This window comes from Hyperolius riggenbachi, chromosome 2 (genome assembly GCF_040937935.1).
Source record: "Hyperolius riggenbachi isolate aHypRig1 chromosome 2, aHypRig1.pri, whole genome shotgun sequence".
Taxonomy (NCBI): domain Eukaryota; kingdom Metazoa; phylum Chordata; class Amphibia; order Anura; family Hyperoliidae; genus Hyperolius; species Hyperolius riggenbachi.
The window spans coordinates 451,222,331-451,241,182 of record NC_090647.1 but is presented as its reverse complement, the minus strand read 5'-3'; the positions used below and the strand labels follow the sequence as shown (position 1 = coordinate 451,241,182).

General features: G+C 43.4%; 2 protein-coding genes across 4 annotated transcripts in view; one reads left to right on the top strand and one right to left on the bottom strand.

Annotated features, from left to right (window-relative positions):
* C2HXorf58 (chromosome 2 CXorf58 homolog) overlaps positions 1-2,213 on the bottom strand; it is a 46,998-nt gene extending 44,785 nt beyond the window's left edge. Inside the window, exon 1 of one of the 3 annotated variants that reach the window (XM_068270059.1) lies at positions 1,815-2,213. The gene's annotated coding sequence lies outside the window, so the exon portion shown is untranslated. The remainder of the gene's footprint in view (positions 1-1,814) is intronic. The other 2 variants (XM_068270057.1, XM_068270058.1) reach the window with 2 other exon arrangements.
* Positions 2,133-18,852, top strand: part of APOO (apolipoprotein O) — a 104,724-nt gene continuing 88,004 nt past the window's right edge. Inside the window, exon 1 of the mRNA XM_068270060.1 lies at positions 2,133-2,239. Within this exon, the coding sequence (XP_068126161.1) occupies positions 2,231-2,239 (9 nt within the window). The 5' untranslated portion in view covers positions 2,133-2,230. The remainder of the gene's footprint in view (positions 2,240-18,852) is intronic.

Below are 18,852 nucleotides of genomic sequence, written 5' to 3'. Positions count from 1 at the left end.
TTGTGCTGGAAATTCCTTATTACAAGCTACAAGCTGCCACCCGAGACATACCCTTAGAGGGGTCCCTGTTGGAGAATTTATTAGGGCTAGGAGGAATTGCTCTACAGAGGAATTCACCATTCAGGAATTTTCTGTCCTCAGATCGCGGTTCAGGTCTAGGGGCTATTCGGACTCCGATCTGGATAGGGCCCAGAGAATTGCTATCTTCAGGGACAGGGACAGACTTCTGAGAATCAGTCCGGATACTGTACAGGACACCAACGCTGCCCCTTTAAATTTTATTACCACCTATAGCCAACAATATAACCACGTTATAGGGGTTATCAAGAAGTATATCCCTGTATTGTATGCTGATGATAAGCTGCAAGAAATTCTTGAGCCGGGATGTAGATTTGCCTACAAAAGGGCTCCCTCCCTGTCGTCCACCCTCTCTCCCAGTTTGTTCCAATCTAATGCTGCACCCCAACGGTCTACATGGCTGTCTGTTTTGGGGTCACATAGATGTGGACTTTCTTCCTGCAATTATTGCATTCACCATCGTTCTTCACGTGGTGTTTTTTCGGCTGCTACCCAAAAAACTTTTCCTATACGACAATTTATTAACTGCAGCACTAAATCTGTTGTCTATGTGGTCACATGCACTATTTGCAACCTGCAATATGTGGGCTGCACTACGCGTTGCTTGAGACAAAGGATCTCTGAGCACTTTAATGCGGCCTCCTGGAAAACAGATAATATTAGCAATGTTGCGAGGCACTACAGGGAGAGGCATGGTTGCAATATGGAGGGTTTCTCATTTCAGGGAATTGAGAGGGTTACTGCCCCTTTTAGACGTTGTGATCTCTATATGAAATTACGTACACGGGAGGCATTTTGGATCCTACAGATGGGCACTAGGGAACCTAATGGCCTCAATGCTAGGTGGGATATTAATTTTATATACTGATATCGCTTTAATCTTGACTTTTTGCATTTTTGTACATCTGTAGTTTTATATTATTGTATTGTATTTTTCTATTATGTACTTTGTTTTTTAATTAGTGTATTTGATATACATTGGAATATCGGGACGGTGGATTTCCCATATATATATACCCCATTTATACTCCTGTGCAGGTTTTTACTCCTGCAGCTTTAAGTCCTCTTGGCCTCTTGTGTATACACACCCTGGGGCGGAGCCGGGCTAGTATATATGGTCCACCTTGATCTCAGTATGTTTAGGCTATGAGTAAGGATATGATCCGAAACATGTCAGCCATTTTACTGCCTTTGTGAATTGCATTGAATAAAAACCCTTGGACTCTACCTGCGGGTGTGCGGATTCTGTTCCTCCTGTATCCTGATCTGCCGCACTGGTTTCCAGCACCTTGCCTTGGGTAATAGAGGTTGAGCAATCTCACCCACTACATTGGAGTTTCTTAACTCTTCCTGTACTGGAAACAATTAGACTGATGTATCTGATCTTAATGTTTTATTTCTTAGCTGTACTAAACATACAAATCATAATATCATAATTTTTTTTTCGCTTCAGTGTCTCTTTAAGCACATTATCCTGTGACGCATTGCATGCGTCGCATTATGCCCAACGGATCTGTGGCACTGCACCGATGTGAACATACCATTACAATAATACAACTGCATCACAATTGTGAACATAGTCGAATTCTCAAATATACTGAGGAAAACAGATTCAGTGTTTAAATTTCCGTTCCACCAAAACATTTAAAAACATGGATCACAAATCCTAAATGAAGTGGTATGCTCATATATGTTTGTTACAAGAAATACTGAAGTCTACTCTACAACATATCTACCTGTTATTGTTATTATAGGATTATATTATCAAACTCCAGCCTGAAGAATTCGCGTCTGTAGTTACCATAACGACTTCCAAGTAGAGAGACCGCCGTTTCTGCAGCGATCTATGTCTTCTCCAGTCAGAAAAATGGCGTCTGCTTTTGAAAATCTACGATGACATACATACATCTCACCAAAGCACTGCAGTATTTTAAATTGATACCATACCCTTTACAAACTCATCTCTGCCGAGTTAGATTTTGAGGTTTGATTTAGTTTCTTGTATGAAGCGTTGCTCCTCGTTGTTTGTCCTGCTGCAGCCGCCGTCGTCATAGTTTGCTGCTCTTGGGAAGACGCGTTGCTAGGGACCTTGCTGTTGCTAAGGGGAGTGCGGCCTGGTTTCCTCCTGCAGCCTGATCTCACCTCCGCTGTCATGTTGAAGGTGAGGAATGAATGTGTAGTGGTGTGTGTGAGGCTGCTGCTCACTGTATTACCCGGTGGCTGATATTTTGCACGCATGGAGATAATTATGTAGCAGCTGGGAATCTGAATGGTATTGCACGTGAATGAGACAGGAGTGCTCACGTGGGTCACTGTGACCTGTGTGTCTGCCAGACTGTTACTCAAGGACTACAGCCCCACCACAGCAAAGGGAGTTCTATTAAAGGAGAATTCTGTTTGCTCCACTGTTCGCAGTTAAACTAACAACGGCAAATGTAACATTATTTAGCTGGGAACTTAGCATGTAAGTGTATCTATACCAGGTTGATGTGAGTTAGAGCTAGTGCCCTTTACTTGCAAATTTTATAAGTTAAAGGTACCCATACATCTAGCGAATTGGCGGACAATCAACCATCAGAATGGTTCCGATCCAGTTCTGTATAATGCCTCAAGAAGAATACTGTAGGGGGGTGGGGGGGAAATGAGTTGAACTTACCCGGGGCTTCTAATGGTCCCCCACAGACATCCTGTGCCCGCACAGCTACTCACCGATGCTCCGGCCCCCTTCTGGAATTTCAGACTTTAAAGTCTGAAAACCACTACACCTGTGTTGCCGTGTCCTCGCTCCCACTGACGTCACCTGGCGCGCACTGCGCAGGCCCAGACCATACTGGGCCTACGCAGTACGCTCCTGCGTCACGTCAGCGGGAGCAAGGACACGGCAACGCAGGCACAGTGGTTTTCAGAGTTTAAAGTCTGAAATTCCAGAAGTGATCCAGAGGCGAGAACCGGGCATTGGCGAGTGGCTACGCGAGTACAGGACGTCTGCGGGGGACCATTCGAAGCCCCGGGCAAGTTCAACTCATTTCTCCCCAACCCCCCTACAGTGTTCCTTTAACATTTCCAACGCTTGCAATAAACCATGTACAGTTAGTTATTAAAGGTATCACCGGAATCAACATTTGTTGGTTTGATGACTGCATCTCTGCTCCTCGACTAACACAGGACCACACTTCACTTGCTATCGAATCAGATAAAAATCGCTGCCGCCAAGTGCATGCCTTATCGATGATGCGGCCAATTTTAGGCTGAGCATGTCATTCGGACATGCTGCAAGATGTCCGGCCATTGTGGTCAATTGGGTGCACAGCAGTAACGATATCAGGACAAGAGACAAAACCCCCGGCGCTGTTCCCCCATTGTACATTGTGCATTACCTGTCCTGTGTCACGGTGCCCATCCGTCTTCTGAATCCGCCACTCTTCCATTAACGCTATAGATGCTGCCAGAAAAAACAAAACATGGCGGTGGAAATTGCAGTGCAGATATCTGCAGTAGGTTAGGTCTCTAGTCTACTTTAGGGACCCCAACAGAAAACCTCATAAAAAACAGTAATCCAATTACAGCACAAAGCGTTGTAAATGGCCATTCAGTGGCTAAAAATAGACTAGCCACCTAGGTTAGTGTTAGGAGTAGGTAGAGGGTGGGTTAGTGCGAGAAGAGGGTTTGGTAAAGTATAATATCGGTAAAGTTACTTGTAATATGCCTTGATTATACTACAGTTCTGAAAAAGCAAATACATGGATGCTTTAGGACACCCAACAGGAGTCCCTCTTGCAAACTCACTACATTTGTTCGCGATCACTAATTTGTAAGAAATGGGGGAAACGCTAAACTAAAATTGCACACCAGACCATCTCCTGCAGCCTTTAGCTGCTCGGCTTTGGGCATCAGCTACCTGCTCCGCTTGCACAACTTTATTTTTTTTTTTTTCACATGCTGCTGTGTGTTTTTGAATGCCCTTTATCGTGCATTTTGGATCAGAAACGGAAATATTTGTATGTGAACTTTATAATGCATCATGCGTCTTCCATAGACTTGCATTGGTAAGCACCGCACTTTGAAAAAGTGCACTGCTGTGAGACAATGTATCTCATAGAAACACTCTTAACGTGTGAGCTGTAACATGAAAGTGTATGAACTTTCAAGTGTCATTGAAGATCACATACCATGTGTGATGTGCTAAAATAGAGGGCACTGCACCAGAGGCATAACTGAAGAGCAATTATAGATGTACGGTAATGATTTGCACTACAGCACCAATAAAGAGCTAATGCAGCAACTGGATGAGCGCCTCATGTGGGCTGCACAGGCCCTGGGACCCTGTTGTGTTTGCAGCCTCTGCATCTCCTATTACTACACAAATGCACATCGTTTTAAGAGCCCTAAGGCTAAAGATATTCATAGAGGTGACATTACAGACCCTCATAGCTTACAATCAGTGGTTGAAGCTCCAGAGCAATTGTTACTGGCCTGGTGTTGAGGAGGCCCAAAGCAGATCCACTTTACACTTGCTCCTTTAGCACTTCTCCTAATCCAGGTTATTTAAAAGTGTACCGGAAGGGAAAAAAGTGTCCCTACGCAGTACTTACCTCGGGGGGGGGAAGCCTCTGGATCCTAAATAGGCTTCCACCATCCTCCTCAGGGGATCCAGTGCTGGGACACCCAAAGATCTGCTTGCCGGGAGCCTCACGCAGGTACAGTATGAGCTTTCCATCCCCAAAAATAGTTGAGTCTGATCAGGTTCCGCCCTACTGCACAGGCGCAAGCCTGTACGGTACAACAGAACCCGATCAGACTTGGCTATTTCTGCTGGAGCCAGAGGGGGAGCTGCTAGTGGGTCTGCGTGCATCGGCAAGAAGAGATGTTATTGTTTTGGGAATTTTTTTTGCTGTCAGCATAGTATAGGGCTGGCTTAGGTGGATAGGGAAGCCTGATTAGGATCCAGAGGGTTCCCCCTCTCAAGGTGAGTACCATATATTCTGGCGTATAAGAGTTTGAGATATATAAGCACTGTATAAGACTACCCTCTTCCAACGCACACCAAATAAAAATAAAAAAAAACATAAACTGGTGCTGTGTATGAACAGATACTGGTGATGTACTGTATGTGGTACCCAGTATATAACAGTATATAGGCGATTGACTAGTTGGATTGGTCAACTCTCCCTAAGCGGATTGGTCAGCTCTCCCTGTCTCCCTATTTATCAGAGCGGTATGGAACAATAGATTGCACTTTGCCCATAAAACGCGCCTCTTTCACCTTTCTGGCCCACCCTTGTATCCTATTTACCTCCTTCTCTGCATCTCAGATCTCACACATGTGCACCTGCACCACTTTACTACAGTCCTCTGCAGCGAGATCTGAGAGGTGGTAACAGGATAGGGCGTTTCATCCGGCATCAATGAAACCCGGCGTATAATATACAGTATATGATTTATATTTTAAATAAAGTCACAGGTGTCCTCTAAAGTTCCCTGCAATGAGCAAGATTTAATTTATGCACAGGTAGTTGTTTTAAAACCATGTAGCCCGGGCTTGAAGGTGCTTCTCTCCTTGTTCCTATGTCATTTTAGCCTATTTCTTTTGTATATGTGCTGTGAGTCTGAATATTGGTTGCTACTTGTAAATTAGTTCACATGCACAATGTATGTGATCACCTTTGTAAAAAGGTATAGAGCCCAGTATAGGTTTCCAGTAAGATGGAATGAATGAGACAATCACATCAAATCCAGCGCAGGAGATCTGGGCGCAGCCGGCGCCACCATAGGCCGTAATAGGAATTATGGCTATAGCGGCGCACAGTCAGTAACTTCTGTGCCGTCAGAAGATGGAGCTGAAGTTACTTTTTAAACACTGCAATTCGGCCACTAGCAATAGCTGGAAGCTGAATTACTTCATTCCCTACCATACACATGGACCTGGAGGGGAGGAAAGCATACTTTTCATTGCCTGTATGCTTCACTGAACCTACTTTATGCGTTAATCTGCGTTACCACTTTTTTGTTGCGTTGTAATGTTGCACTACAACTTTACAATGCAACGCCCTACTGTGAACCTAGGCTGAAATTCAATTGCTCCAAAATTGCTTAAAAAATGTGTGATTTCAGCAAATCGCTGGCGATCGCTAAGTGTGAACACTGCCGTACACATTACACTGCAGTCGCACTTTTCACTTCCTGCCTGTGGGGCCCATAGGCGTGAACTCTATCAATACTGGGGTGGAAAGAGGAGGAGTGGAGAGCACCCAGCTAATGAGAACGCGTTGTGAAAGGAGACAGGTGGATCACCCATGTTGGAGGTTGACTATCAAAGTGCTACTATAGGGACTCTGGAATTTTAACCTCTTGAAGACCACAAGTTTCTTTCCCACTTGACCCCGCCCCCCCAAGTGTTGTTTATTCACGGACGCTCCTGTGTGCATGAGCTCCCGCCTATTCTCGTGAGGAGTGAGATGACACCATATGGCGTGATGGAGGAACAAGGGAGCTAGTCTGCGTCCGCCATCCTGCGTTAGGTGGTTGCAGAGTGGTTAAACATGGTACACCATCAATTTTGATTGGCCAATCAAACTTCATGTAGTTTGAGAGTCAAAAAAACTGCATACTATGAACAGATTTTATAAGTAAAATTGGTCCATGATTAGCCAATCAAAATTGGATGTGTGTACCAGGATTTAGTTATTGTAACGATCGGTGTAACACCGAGAGGGTCTGATTATTGGTGATCTGCAGTATCACCAAGAATACAGATATATACCCGATTATTGATGATCTGCAGTATCACCGATAATCAGATATATCACTAACCTCTGGACACCGGAGAGATATGAGTGTTTTGGTGCAACAGTAAATACTTTGAGAGCAATACCTGGAGAACAGGTATCAGAGCAGTAGGCTATACTGCAAAAGTGAACAAGTGCCTTCCAGTAACCTGCGAATCTCCCGAAGGGAGGAGCCAGGCCAGGAGATGGAAGGACCAGAGCGTTAGTGACACCAATAGGAGAGTGTCATTTGATGATGATCTGTGAACTATCTCTAAGGTAGGGAGATAGCTCTCGAGGTCGGGCAAGCCAGGTCGGCAACACACGGACAGATAAGTACAAAGACAGGAGACAGATTCAGTAATCCTAAGACATGCAGAGTTTGGCAACAGAATATCAGATATAGCGAAGTACCAAATCAGTAATCAGAAGAGTGGTCAGGAAGGCAGAAGGTCATAACAGATAATCAACAATGCTTAGTCTTGGTGTGAGCTCCGTGATCATCAACACCCTGGAACTAGTCTGAATATAACAACTGGTAACACAGAATCTAACAAAAGGTCTGAGTGCTTCCACGTAGTGATTGCAACGGCAGACAACCAGTGAATGACCAGCACCCAGTATATATAGCACAGCGCTCTCCGGCGCCTCCCCTAAGTGCTGGACCAATGGGAACTGGTTGAATCGTCAGCTGACCGGCTTGGTCAGCTGAGTCCCTTCTGGCTGTCATAAAAGTTCTGCCTCTCAGCACGCGCGCGTCCTTCTGAACCTGTGTGGACTATCAGTCCCAGCCACACCAGCCATGTGTTGTGTACCACCCGCCGCGCTGGACGCGGAACCAGCCGCACCGCTATCAGGGCATGCGGCTATTTCTCCGCGTTCAGCCATAATGGTAGATGTAGGCCTACGCGTGCTGGACGCGGAATCAGCCGCCTTGTTCTGAACACACGCGGCGGCTTTTCCGCGTTTTCTCACAGTTATACTCCTACTCACAACTGTCCCTCTATAGAAACATTGCTCTCCGCACACACGCTTAGTCTGGATGTGCATGTCCACAAGCTATTCAACAAGCTTTTCCCAAAGAGGGTGAAAGGGATCCTGTGCTGGAATGGGGGGCTTTAGGCTAGGTTCACAGTGGGATGTTGTACTGTGATACAAAGTTAAAGTCAAAACGCAACACAAAAAAAACGGTGGTAACGCACATTAATGCTGCGTTACCATCGCATACAGTAGGTACAGTAAAGCATACAGGCAATGAAAAGTATGCTTTCCTGTACCTTGCAACAAGTGCTGCATTACCTTAACGCTGCACGTTACAATGCGACGCTAACGTCACACTGTGAACATCCCATAGGCTTATCATTGCCATGCAGTAAGCTGCATTATAAGACTATAACGCAGCTCCGCAACGTCCCACTGTCAACCTAGCCTTAGGGGCTGTGTAATACTTATCTCCAAACTAAAAAGTTTGGTTCAAAACTCCATTTCTGTAATAGGTGAAAAGATATGTCCAGAAGACAGAATCAAAAGCATTGTAATTTATAAAATTATACATTTCCAAAGCCAGCAGCATCATAGGAGCTGTTTTTGATGTTCCCAATGTATGAGATAGTTGGTTGGTTGAACATTGTTTCCCACCTCCCTTCCCGGGCCAAATCCCACCTTGTCTCTGCTAATCAGGACCCCGACACACTTTCCTCGTTGCTAGGACTTTTTACCAATATTTTAAGGTTTGTATTTGGAAGCGAAGTGAGTCTGTAGTTTAGACCATTGAGTTGGGTCACTTCTAGGTTTCAGGATCATGCTTATTCCTGCAGTGACAGAATCTGGTTTAAATTGTGCATTGTAATTTATACTGTTGAAAGCTTATGTTATAGCAGGGACTTACAATTCACCAGGTTTACCAAATCAGAGTACCGTATTTATAAGGTTTATTGAGGTTTTGATGTCTAAAAATTGTAAGGGGGTTAGCTTCCCTGATCTACCTGTCCGAGCCTACATGCCCGCATGGTATTGGATTTGTTCGCTTTAATAAGGAATCTAAACTTCTTCCTACTGATATCCTTTTGGAAGTGATTGGAACATGTTAAGAGCCTCTGCATTTACCACACTTATCTTTGTTAGCTGCTGTGTAGGAATTGTAATACTGATGCGTGTCTAATGTTGTCTGATAAGCCTGTTCACAGGAATCTAGCTCTTTTGTTTTTTTTTCTGGATGCCTGCTCTATCAGTTGTCCTCTTAATTGGCGGATCCGTCAAAATCTTAGTCTTAACAGCCAAACGACCGTTTGTACACACTCCCGATTTGACGTCCGAACGACCGGTCGGTTGGAAAAATCAGACGTGTGTATGCACCTTTAGAACTGCCTTGTGGGCCTCCTATGCAGTCAAGAGTGTTGCATCCTATACTGGTTGATTAAGCTGAAAAACATCTATAATCTTTGACGTGGTCATCTCTGGGTCTGACAACAGCACCCGATTTAATGCCCACCTCTGTTCCATAGAGGAGAATAGAAACATACCACCACCAGGGCTGTGGAGTCAAAGAGTCGGAGCAATTTTGGGTACTTGGAGTCAGAGGTTTCAGTAAACTGAGGAGTCAGAGTTAGATGATTTTTGTACCATCTCCACGGCCCTGACCACCAAAGCACTATGATTCAACCAGGAGACTGGCAGAACAAATGCTTGCACCTATGTGACCTTCACAGTGCGGCGGGTGCATTGCGGGATAACGGGTTGCGGTATGGTAACGCACTGCATACGCAGGCTGACTATATAATTGAGGCATACTTTTCAGTGACTTTATGCTCCACTGTTCCCGACGCAATGCGGGATAACGTGCGGCGGCGCCACTGTTCCAATCCATTTCATTGCATTCTTGCTGTCATGGAACGCAACACAGTGGAAACTGTGAGCATAGCCTGAGGGATTATAAGTTTAATGAGCAAAACAATGGTCACTATGGGAACTAGAATGATGAGGGTAAGGCCCCCTTCACATTAGAGCGTTCTGATCACCAATAATTGGCAAAGCGTTATGACAATGTATTTCGATTAAACTGTTCACACTGCAGCAATGCGATTTGGATAAAATCGCAAATGTGCTGTATGTAGCTTTTTGGAAGTGATGGCAATGCGATTCTCTGAACGAAAGCGCATTCGCCAAACATTCGCTAAAAAAAAAATCACAATACAAAATCACAATCTCAAGGCGATTGTGTTGTGTAAATTGCAAGTGTGAACCGACCATAATGCTAGGTACACACCATACAATTTTCTGTTAGATTTTTTCCAACATGTTGGAAATCTGGCCGGTAAATGTAACAGAAAATTGTATGGTGTGTACCTAGCATTAGAGAAGAATGTGTAAGCTTGAGGGTGTTTGGGTGTTTACTGCAAATAATACAGGTAAGATATTCTTTGTGATCACTAGAGGGCACTGGTGTATTATGTGAGAACATGAAGTTTTAGAAAAATATTAAGCAATGATCTTATGCTAGGTACACACTATGAGATTTTCTGGCAGATTTACTGTCAGATCGATTATTTTCAACATGTCCGATCGGATTTACCATTTTCCAATCGATTTCCGCCTGTTTTCCCTTCACTTCCATCAGAAATTTGATCGGAAAACGTTTGGGAATCGATCGGAAATCAAATTGGATATGTTGGAAATAATCGATCTGACAGTAAGGGCCCATGCTCACTTGTGCGCTTTACAAGTAATTTCATCATTGCTGAATATCGCTAGCGTTTTGAAAAACGCTTGTACAATGAAAAGTATATGAAAGTGTTCTCATCTAAGCGATTTGCTGAATCGCAAACGTGTTGCCTGCAGCATTTTCTGAGCGATTAGTGTTTCAATGTTAAGTATAGGAGCGCTGGTAAATCGCTCTAGAAGCGCTGGCCTGTTCACAATCAACAGAGTTTTTCCAGCGATTTTACCCATCAAACCTTGCAGTTTACCCACAAAACACCTCTTTTTCCTGTGTAGATGCCATTTCCTGTTTATGGAAGACTTAGACACAGCTTATTGAGCTAGAAATTGCAAAACGCTAATCGCTGAAACAACGCTTTCTGTACAGTGAAAAATTGCTGGAAATCTCTAGGAAAAAACACTGGAACACTCCAGAAAATCGCTCAGTGTTTACGATTGCTCTTAAGGTGACCACTAACGGTCCAATTTCTAGCGAAAAATCCTTTGAGCGATCAGAAATTCTGATCGGACGAAAAATCGTTCACTACACCATCAACTAACCAATCATTGCTTCCTATCTATCACGACCAACAAGAAAATCCAAATTTTGGTTCGGCGAAAAATTCAATCGGACGATTGTTTTTATAATCATTCATTATCGATTGTGCCCATCAACTGAGATTATTTACAACCAATCCGTTCAGAATTTCTGATCGCTCAAACGATTTGTCACTGGAAATTGGACCGTTAGTGGCCAGCTTAAGCGATTTCTAGTGTGAATGGGTCCTAAATCTGTCAGAAAATCTAATAGTGTGTACCTAGCATTAAATACCTTGAAGTTAGGGTCCATTACCACTAGAAGCATGCTATTTTACAAATACAAAATTCACATGCAAATGTGAATTAACATATTTGTGTATGCGATTTTAAAATGCTAAATTGAATGCCAATTTGCATAATTTTTTTAATATCCATTTTTGTCCAAGAAGGAAGTCCCATTGACATTATCCACCGAGCATGCGAAAACACGCAAGAAACGCAAATACAAAAGCGCATGCAAAAACACTGTGCGGCATCCGAAAAATTGTAGCGCTGCTGTACAGATTTTCTCTGAATGTGATTTTCGCATTCAATGGTAACGGTCCCAAAGGAAAACATTGCTATGCAAATTCATGTGCTGAAAAAACGCACACATTCGCACCCAATGGAAATGGGCCCTTGGGCTGAACATAGCCCAGAATAGTAAGACCAAACAAAATTGCCTTAAAAACGTTCTTGCGTTGTAAATGCCTGCTGTCCACACCCCCTAATGATGACACAAACAGCAGCATCATGTTTCGAAAACATTGTAGGACCACATTACCTCAACAATTGGAATTTCACAATTTTTTTTTAAATACTGTGGTTGAATTTTTATTTCACATGTCTTTAGATCAGATGTTTTGTAGTTCTATAATATACCAGTAGTCTAAATTTTAAGATATAAAATAATACAGAGTGGAGCCATATTTTTTAGAAAGAAGTTTCGAATCCGGATGATACCATTTATTGGCTAACTTAAAAAAATGAGTATGCAAGCTTTCGGCTGTATAGCCTTCGTCAGGCTTTAATCCTGTTTAAAGCCTGATGAAGGCCATACAGCCGAAAGCTTGCTTACTTTTATTCTTTTAAGTTAGCCAATAAATGGTATCATCCTGATTCAAAACTTCTTGCTTTTACTGATGGCTAACACGGTACAATACCCTAATTGCTACTACTATATTTATAGAATTCAGAGATATTCTGAGGCTGTATTTTATATTCCTTATGCTGTGAGGGTGCTCTTTGTAGTGTTTTCCTTTTAAAGTGTACCAGAGACAGTAATATAGAAACATTTGATACTTACCCGGGGCTACCTCCAGCCCCATAAGCACGTCTGAGTCCCTTGCCGTCCTCCCGCGGTCTGCTGTTCAGCTGCAGTCAACCCTGGTAACTGGCTCAGTCGCGTCAGTCGGGGTCTACTACGGATGCGTAGACCTCCCGCACATGTGCAGAGGACCCAGACTGGACCCGACTGAGCCGGTTACCGGGGATGAATGGCAGACCGCGGGAGGATAGCGAGGGATGTGCTTATGGGGCTGGAGGAAGCCCTGGGTAAGTATCAAATGTTTCTATATTACCGTCTCTGGTTTCCTTTTAAAGCTCATTCTTTGTCCTAGTTCCTCTAGACGTCCTATTTTTGAGAGTTTAAAATTACATCATTTTAAACAATAAGATTGGCCTCTAGAGGGCACAGTAGGACCCTTTTTGATTTCATTTTTTAGGAAAACTGATGATGAAGTGAGATGGATGGAGAGTGCATTTTATTTTGACATTTGAAAAGTCGGAGTGTTCCTTGGCTTTGCATCTGTCATTAGTTTGTGACGCTGACCTGGAACAAGCAAGTCATAGTGAACAAGGAGTGGTTGATCTGTGTTCTTGTGTTTGGTAAAGCTGTGAACAGATGGTAGGTTAAAAAAAACGTAAACTTTTTATGCGTAAAAAAAAGGGAAATATCTGCTGCAACAATTAATAGGTCATCATGTCCTTTGGGGACCTACAGCTGCCTGCTCACTCTGTCAGCCTAATGGTCTTTGACAGCTGAAGACAGTGTTCACAATGAAGTGTTCTCTACCCGGCTAATTCTGGTGAGCGCCCGACTCTCATGGCTCTCTTATCAGGGTAGCACATGCAGAGGAGGTAGGCCAGCCAGCAGAGCAGTGAATAATAATAGGTGGGATCACACACTCACAGCTCTCTGGTGCTTATGTCAGCAGCAGATAGGCAGAGTGTGTGTGAAACATTGTCTCCTGTATCAGTGTACAGTGCTGCTGCCCCTTCGAGTTTGCTGCCTGAATTACCATCATGCAAACCTGAATCATGTAATTCATGCAGCAAACTCTAGGGGGCAGCAGCGCTGTTCACTGGTACATTGGATGATCTTTCTCAAACACTCTCCCTCTGCTGCTGACACACTGACTGGAGAGCTGCAAGTGCTGCATCCCGCCTTTTAATTATTAATATTCATTGCTTTCCTGTCTGGCCCTGCCTCCTCTCTTCATGGTACTGTCATGCCACTGTCATACCAGAGAGGTGTGTGTGTGTATATATATTTATATATATATATATATATATATATATATATATATATATATATATATATATATATATCCTCTATAATAAAAACCCCTGTGCCCCTGCGTGTAGCTGGTCCGTGCTCTTTGCTACTGCGCATGTACGCAGCATGGACCCAGCCTCACAGAGACAGGAGGACGGGGCCAGGGAGCCGGGCGGGCGTGTGTGCGGCGGGTGTGCGCAGTAACATGCGGCGGGCAGCGTCGAGAAACAGACCCTAGAGCCCGTTTTTAAACGGGCTTGGGTCTACTAGTATATATATTTATATCTCTTTTCTACACAAATTTAATATTTTGTAAATTTTTAGAAATTAACAGTTGTAAGCTATTCCTGCAGTGTACGGCGTGTTTAAAAATGACACATTTACAAATGTTAATGGTGTCAGCGCTGCGTAATATGTCGGTGCTTTATAAATACAAAAAATAAATAAATGTTAAAGGACAATTGAAGCGAGAGGGATATGGAGGTTGCCATATTTAATTTCTTTTTAAACAATACCAGTTACCTGGCTATCCTGCGGATCTTCTGCCTCTTAAGGGGGCCATACACTAACAGATTTGCAGCAGATTCGACCATCAGATAGATTTCTGTCAGATGCCTGTCAGGTCGAATCTGACGGGAATTTATCTGATGTGTGCCACACACTAGGAACAATTGGAAATCGATCTGAATGCATTATTGGACCATAAGATCCAATGCAATTCTATGGGCCATCGATCTGCTGCCAGCAGGAGATCGACCTGGATTTTCCATCCTGTCAGAGCGAATTAAACGAAATCGGCCGCAAATCGATCGATCAATAGATTTGATAGAATCGATTTCCGGTCGATGCTATAGAATGAATGGATTGATCGATGGCTGAAATCGACCAGTGTATGGGCCCCTTTATATTTTTAGCCAATAGCCCGGACCAAGCATGCAGCAGATTAGGTGTTTCTGACATTGTCAGATCTGACAAGATTAGCTGAATGCTTGTTTCTGGTGTTATTCAGACACTACTGCAGCCAAATACATCAGCTGTGCTGATAGGCAACTGGTATTGTTTATAAGGAAACAAATATGGCAGCCTCCATATTCTTCTCACTTTAGTTATCCTTTAATGCACAGTTACTTTTTATTTAATACACTTCAAAAGGAACAAATGAAATAGTAATTGAAGCATGTGCAGAGATTTAGCCACCCTTCTGCTTGTCCAGTGATTAAGGGCTGGTGCACACCAGAGCGGTTCTGTAGCGTTTTTTTTTTTTAAACGCTTGCAGGGGGAAAACCGCTTGACTAATAAAAGTTACTGTATTTTTTGGACTATAAGACTCACTTTTTCCCACAATCCTTCAGGGCAAGGCAAGGTGAGACGTTGCCCCACCCAAACGCAGGAACAAGCAGCACTTCCCCTATAAAACAATCACATGGTTAGTCCACCCTCAGTGCTGTTTGTTCCTGCGTCCAGGCAGGTCAGCATCTCCCCTGGGAGTTGGATCTGTGTGCTGGGCTGCAGGTTTGAATTCCCGTGGGTGGCTGAGACTGTGGAACTGAGGCAGTCTGGCCTTCTACCCCATGCTGGATACTTTGTGGGTAGCCTACCTTTCTCTCCCAAACTGATGGGGAGCAAGTGTGGAGGGCGCAATTTCCCCGGACTGTCGGTGACGGAGGCGGCAGAAGGTGAAGACTGCAGTGGCAGAATAGGCTGTTGGTGGCCATCAGGTACGCCGTGCTGACCGTTGGCTGCTGTGGTAAGCGTGCAGCCGTGTCGGCGGCTGGTCCAGGCGGCCAATGGTTCGCATGGAACTTCCGGTATGCGTAACTTCCGGCGGGTAAGCCGGAAGACGCTCTTTATGCCAGCGTCTCTGTGGTGCTTCGGTCCCCGCCTCGTGTGACGTCACAGGCAGGAAGTTTAAAGGGAGGAAGCGCGGGCTGAGTAGGTGCTTTCATTTGAGACGGCGTTTTGTGCTGGACAAAAGCATGTCAGCATCTGACAAAACGGACAGCACCTCAGCCGCCCAGAAGGTGAGATGGTGGGGTCATTCTCTTTCTGTGGCTATATATATCTTATGATGGGAGTTGTATTTGCTCAGTATGTGCACATGTAGGAGTATGCTATATACTTGGCAATTGTTAAGAAAATGATTCTTAAAGTTACAGGGGGTTCATTATTTTGCCATTTGCTTTATTTTTCTAGGCAAAATCTGGAGAGCCGTCAGAAAGGCCAAAGCCTCCTACTTATAAAAGATGTCCTGTTTGTAATATAAAAATTCCATTGCCATATGCTAAAACTTTGTGCCAATTATGTATGGAAAAAGTTTTGGGGGAACAGCCTGGGTCGTCCATTCAGGACACATTACAGGCTTTTAGAGAGGAAATCAATGCTTCTTTAGCTTCTTTCAAATCCTCCATGGTAGAGGCAGGTACATCATCTGCTCAGGTTGTTTCTGAGCCTGCTTTACCCGATAAAGATGGTCAGGAACCAATTGAAGGTGAAAATAGTTCAGAGGAATCTGAATCCAGGGAATTGGAGGCAGAATCTTCTTCAAGGTTTAAATTCCGCATCGAAGATACTGAGACATTAATCTCAGCAATCTATGAAACATTAGAATTAAATAAAGACGTAATTTCAAACTTGTCATTACATGATCAACTTTATAAAGGTATGGAAGAAAAAGAAGGCCTTGTTTTTCCTGTACATAAAGCTATTAAACAAACAATTGTGAAAGAATGGAATGAGCCTGAAAAGAGACTTTTGTTGTCTAAAGCCATTAAAAGGAGATTTCCCTTTTCGGCTGAAGATACAGCTCTCTGGGACAAATGTCCGAAATTAGATACACCCTTTTCTCAAGTAACCAAACAAGGGGATTTGGCTTTTGAGGATTTGGGAGATTTAAAGGATCCTATTGATAAAAAGATTGATGCTTATCTTAAAAGGTCCTGGGAGGCCAGTGCGGCTACATTTAGGCCCGCTGTGGCTGCAACTTGTGTATCCAGAACGTTGGAGCTCTGGATAAATCAATTAAAAGCTAGTATTTTAGCTGGTGCTCCTATGGAACAAATATTGAATTCCATTACTATTCTTACAAAAGCGGCTGCCTATTTGGCAGATGCGTCAGCAGAGATTGTCAGGTTTACTGCAAGAACGACAGCTCTGGTGAATGTAGGCCGCAGAGCATTATGGTTGAAAATGTGGGACGGAAACTTAACGTCAAAGAATAGACTTTGTGGAGTTCCGTTTACAGGAGATTTACTGTTCGGTCCAGAGTTAGATTTGGCTCTGGAGAGAACGGCTAATAAGAAGAAGGTTTTTCCAAAAAAACAAAAACAGACTCCTAAAAAGAGGTTTTTTCGGAAGCCAGCAAATGAGCAAAAGGAATCTTTTAAGGATCAAAGAAGAGGTAAAAGATGGACCTTTGATAGGTCTGCGAGAGGGGGATTTAAATCCAAAAACCCTGAAACACAGCCTAAATCACAATGACTCCTTCAAGGCGGTGGGGGGAAGATTAAGGTACTTCACTCTAAAATGGTCTCTGATGTCAAGAAGTCCATTTATACGACAACTGATAAGATTCGGTTATCGGATAGAATTTTGTCATCCTCCACCGTCAAAATTTGTGATCACAAGGTCTCCAAAAGAGCCAGATCTGGTTCTAGAGACTCTCAGATTTCTAGAAAATATGTTAAGTCAGAAAGTGATAAGAATGGTTCCGAAAGTGGAACAAAAGGAGGGATTTTACTCCACAATTTTTCTTGTAAAAAAACAGTCAGGCAAATACAGACTGATCCTAAATCTAAAAAAGTTAAATCCGTTCATGAAAAAAAAAAAAATCAGAATGGAATCAATTTTTTCCGTGAGAGATCTTTTATTTCCAGGGGCCTTTATGGCGTCACTAGATCTCAGAGACGCATATTGGCATATTCCAATCCACAGGCAGTCCCAAAAATTTCTGAGATTTGCCGTAAGAGTAAACGGAATTGTAAAACATTACCAATTCGTTTGCCTCCCATTTGGAATCACTTCTGCCCCAAGAATTTTTACCAAAGTTCTAGGAGAGGCATTGATTCCTTTAAGACAAAAGTCAATTCAGATCATTCCATATCTGGACGACTTGTTGATTCTAGGAAGATCAGTACAGGAACTGGAAAATCATTTAGAGATGGTTTCAGATCATCTCAGATCTCTAGGATGGATTGTAAATTTGGAAAAATCCATGCTTATTCCAAAACAGGAAACAGTGTTTTTGGGAATGATTATAGACACAACAAGACAAATGATTTTTTTGCCACCGGAAAAAATAACAAAATTGATATTGGCAATACAGTCCTTAATAGAGGATCCAAGTTTATCACTCAGAGACATATCTCGAGTGCTGGGTCTAATGACTGCAACAATTGTGGCAGTGCCGTGGGCATTAGCACATATAAGACGGTTGCAGAAGTGTCTGTTGGAAAATTGGGACGGACGTCCCCAGACATTAAACTTACAAATTACGATTCCACAAATGGTTGTATCATCTCTGCTATGGTGGTTGGAGGAGTCCAACCTGAGGATAGGCAGAGTTTGGAAAGAACCAGTGGAAAAGATCCTTACCACGGACGCGAGTGTGTGGGGATGGGGAGCTCATGTAGGGCACCTAGCGGTCCAAGGAAAGTGGACCAAATGGGAATCCCAAAAGTCATCCAATTGGAGAGAGTTAACAGCAGTAAAATTGGCTATGCTAAAAGTACAACACGAGATAGCCAGCTGCCATGTGCTGATTCAATCAGACAATGTGACAACCGTAGCGTTTATAAACAAACAGGGAGGTACGAGATCCCAGTTGTTACAAGAGATGGCAGAACAGATTTTTTCATGGGCAGAAAAGAACATATTGTCCTTGAAAGCAGTACATCTAAAGGGTACCTTGAATGTGGAGGCAGACAAATTGAGACGCAATCAGTTGCTGGCCTCAGAGTGGTCGCTCAACAGGGAGATTTTTGCAGAAATAGTGGCGAAATGGGGGCTTCCAGACATAGATCTCTTAGCCACGGAAGAGAATGCGCAGGTTCAGAAGTATTTTTCACTAAACCAGAGAGACAATTGTTTAGCGGTAAATGCATTCAACCAGAATTGGGAGTTTCCGCTGTTGTACGCTTTTCCTCCATTGAATCTGATTCCAGCAGTAATCAGCAAGTGGAG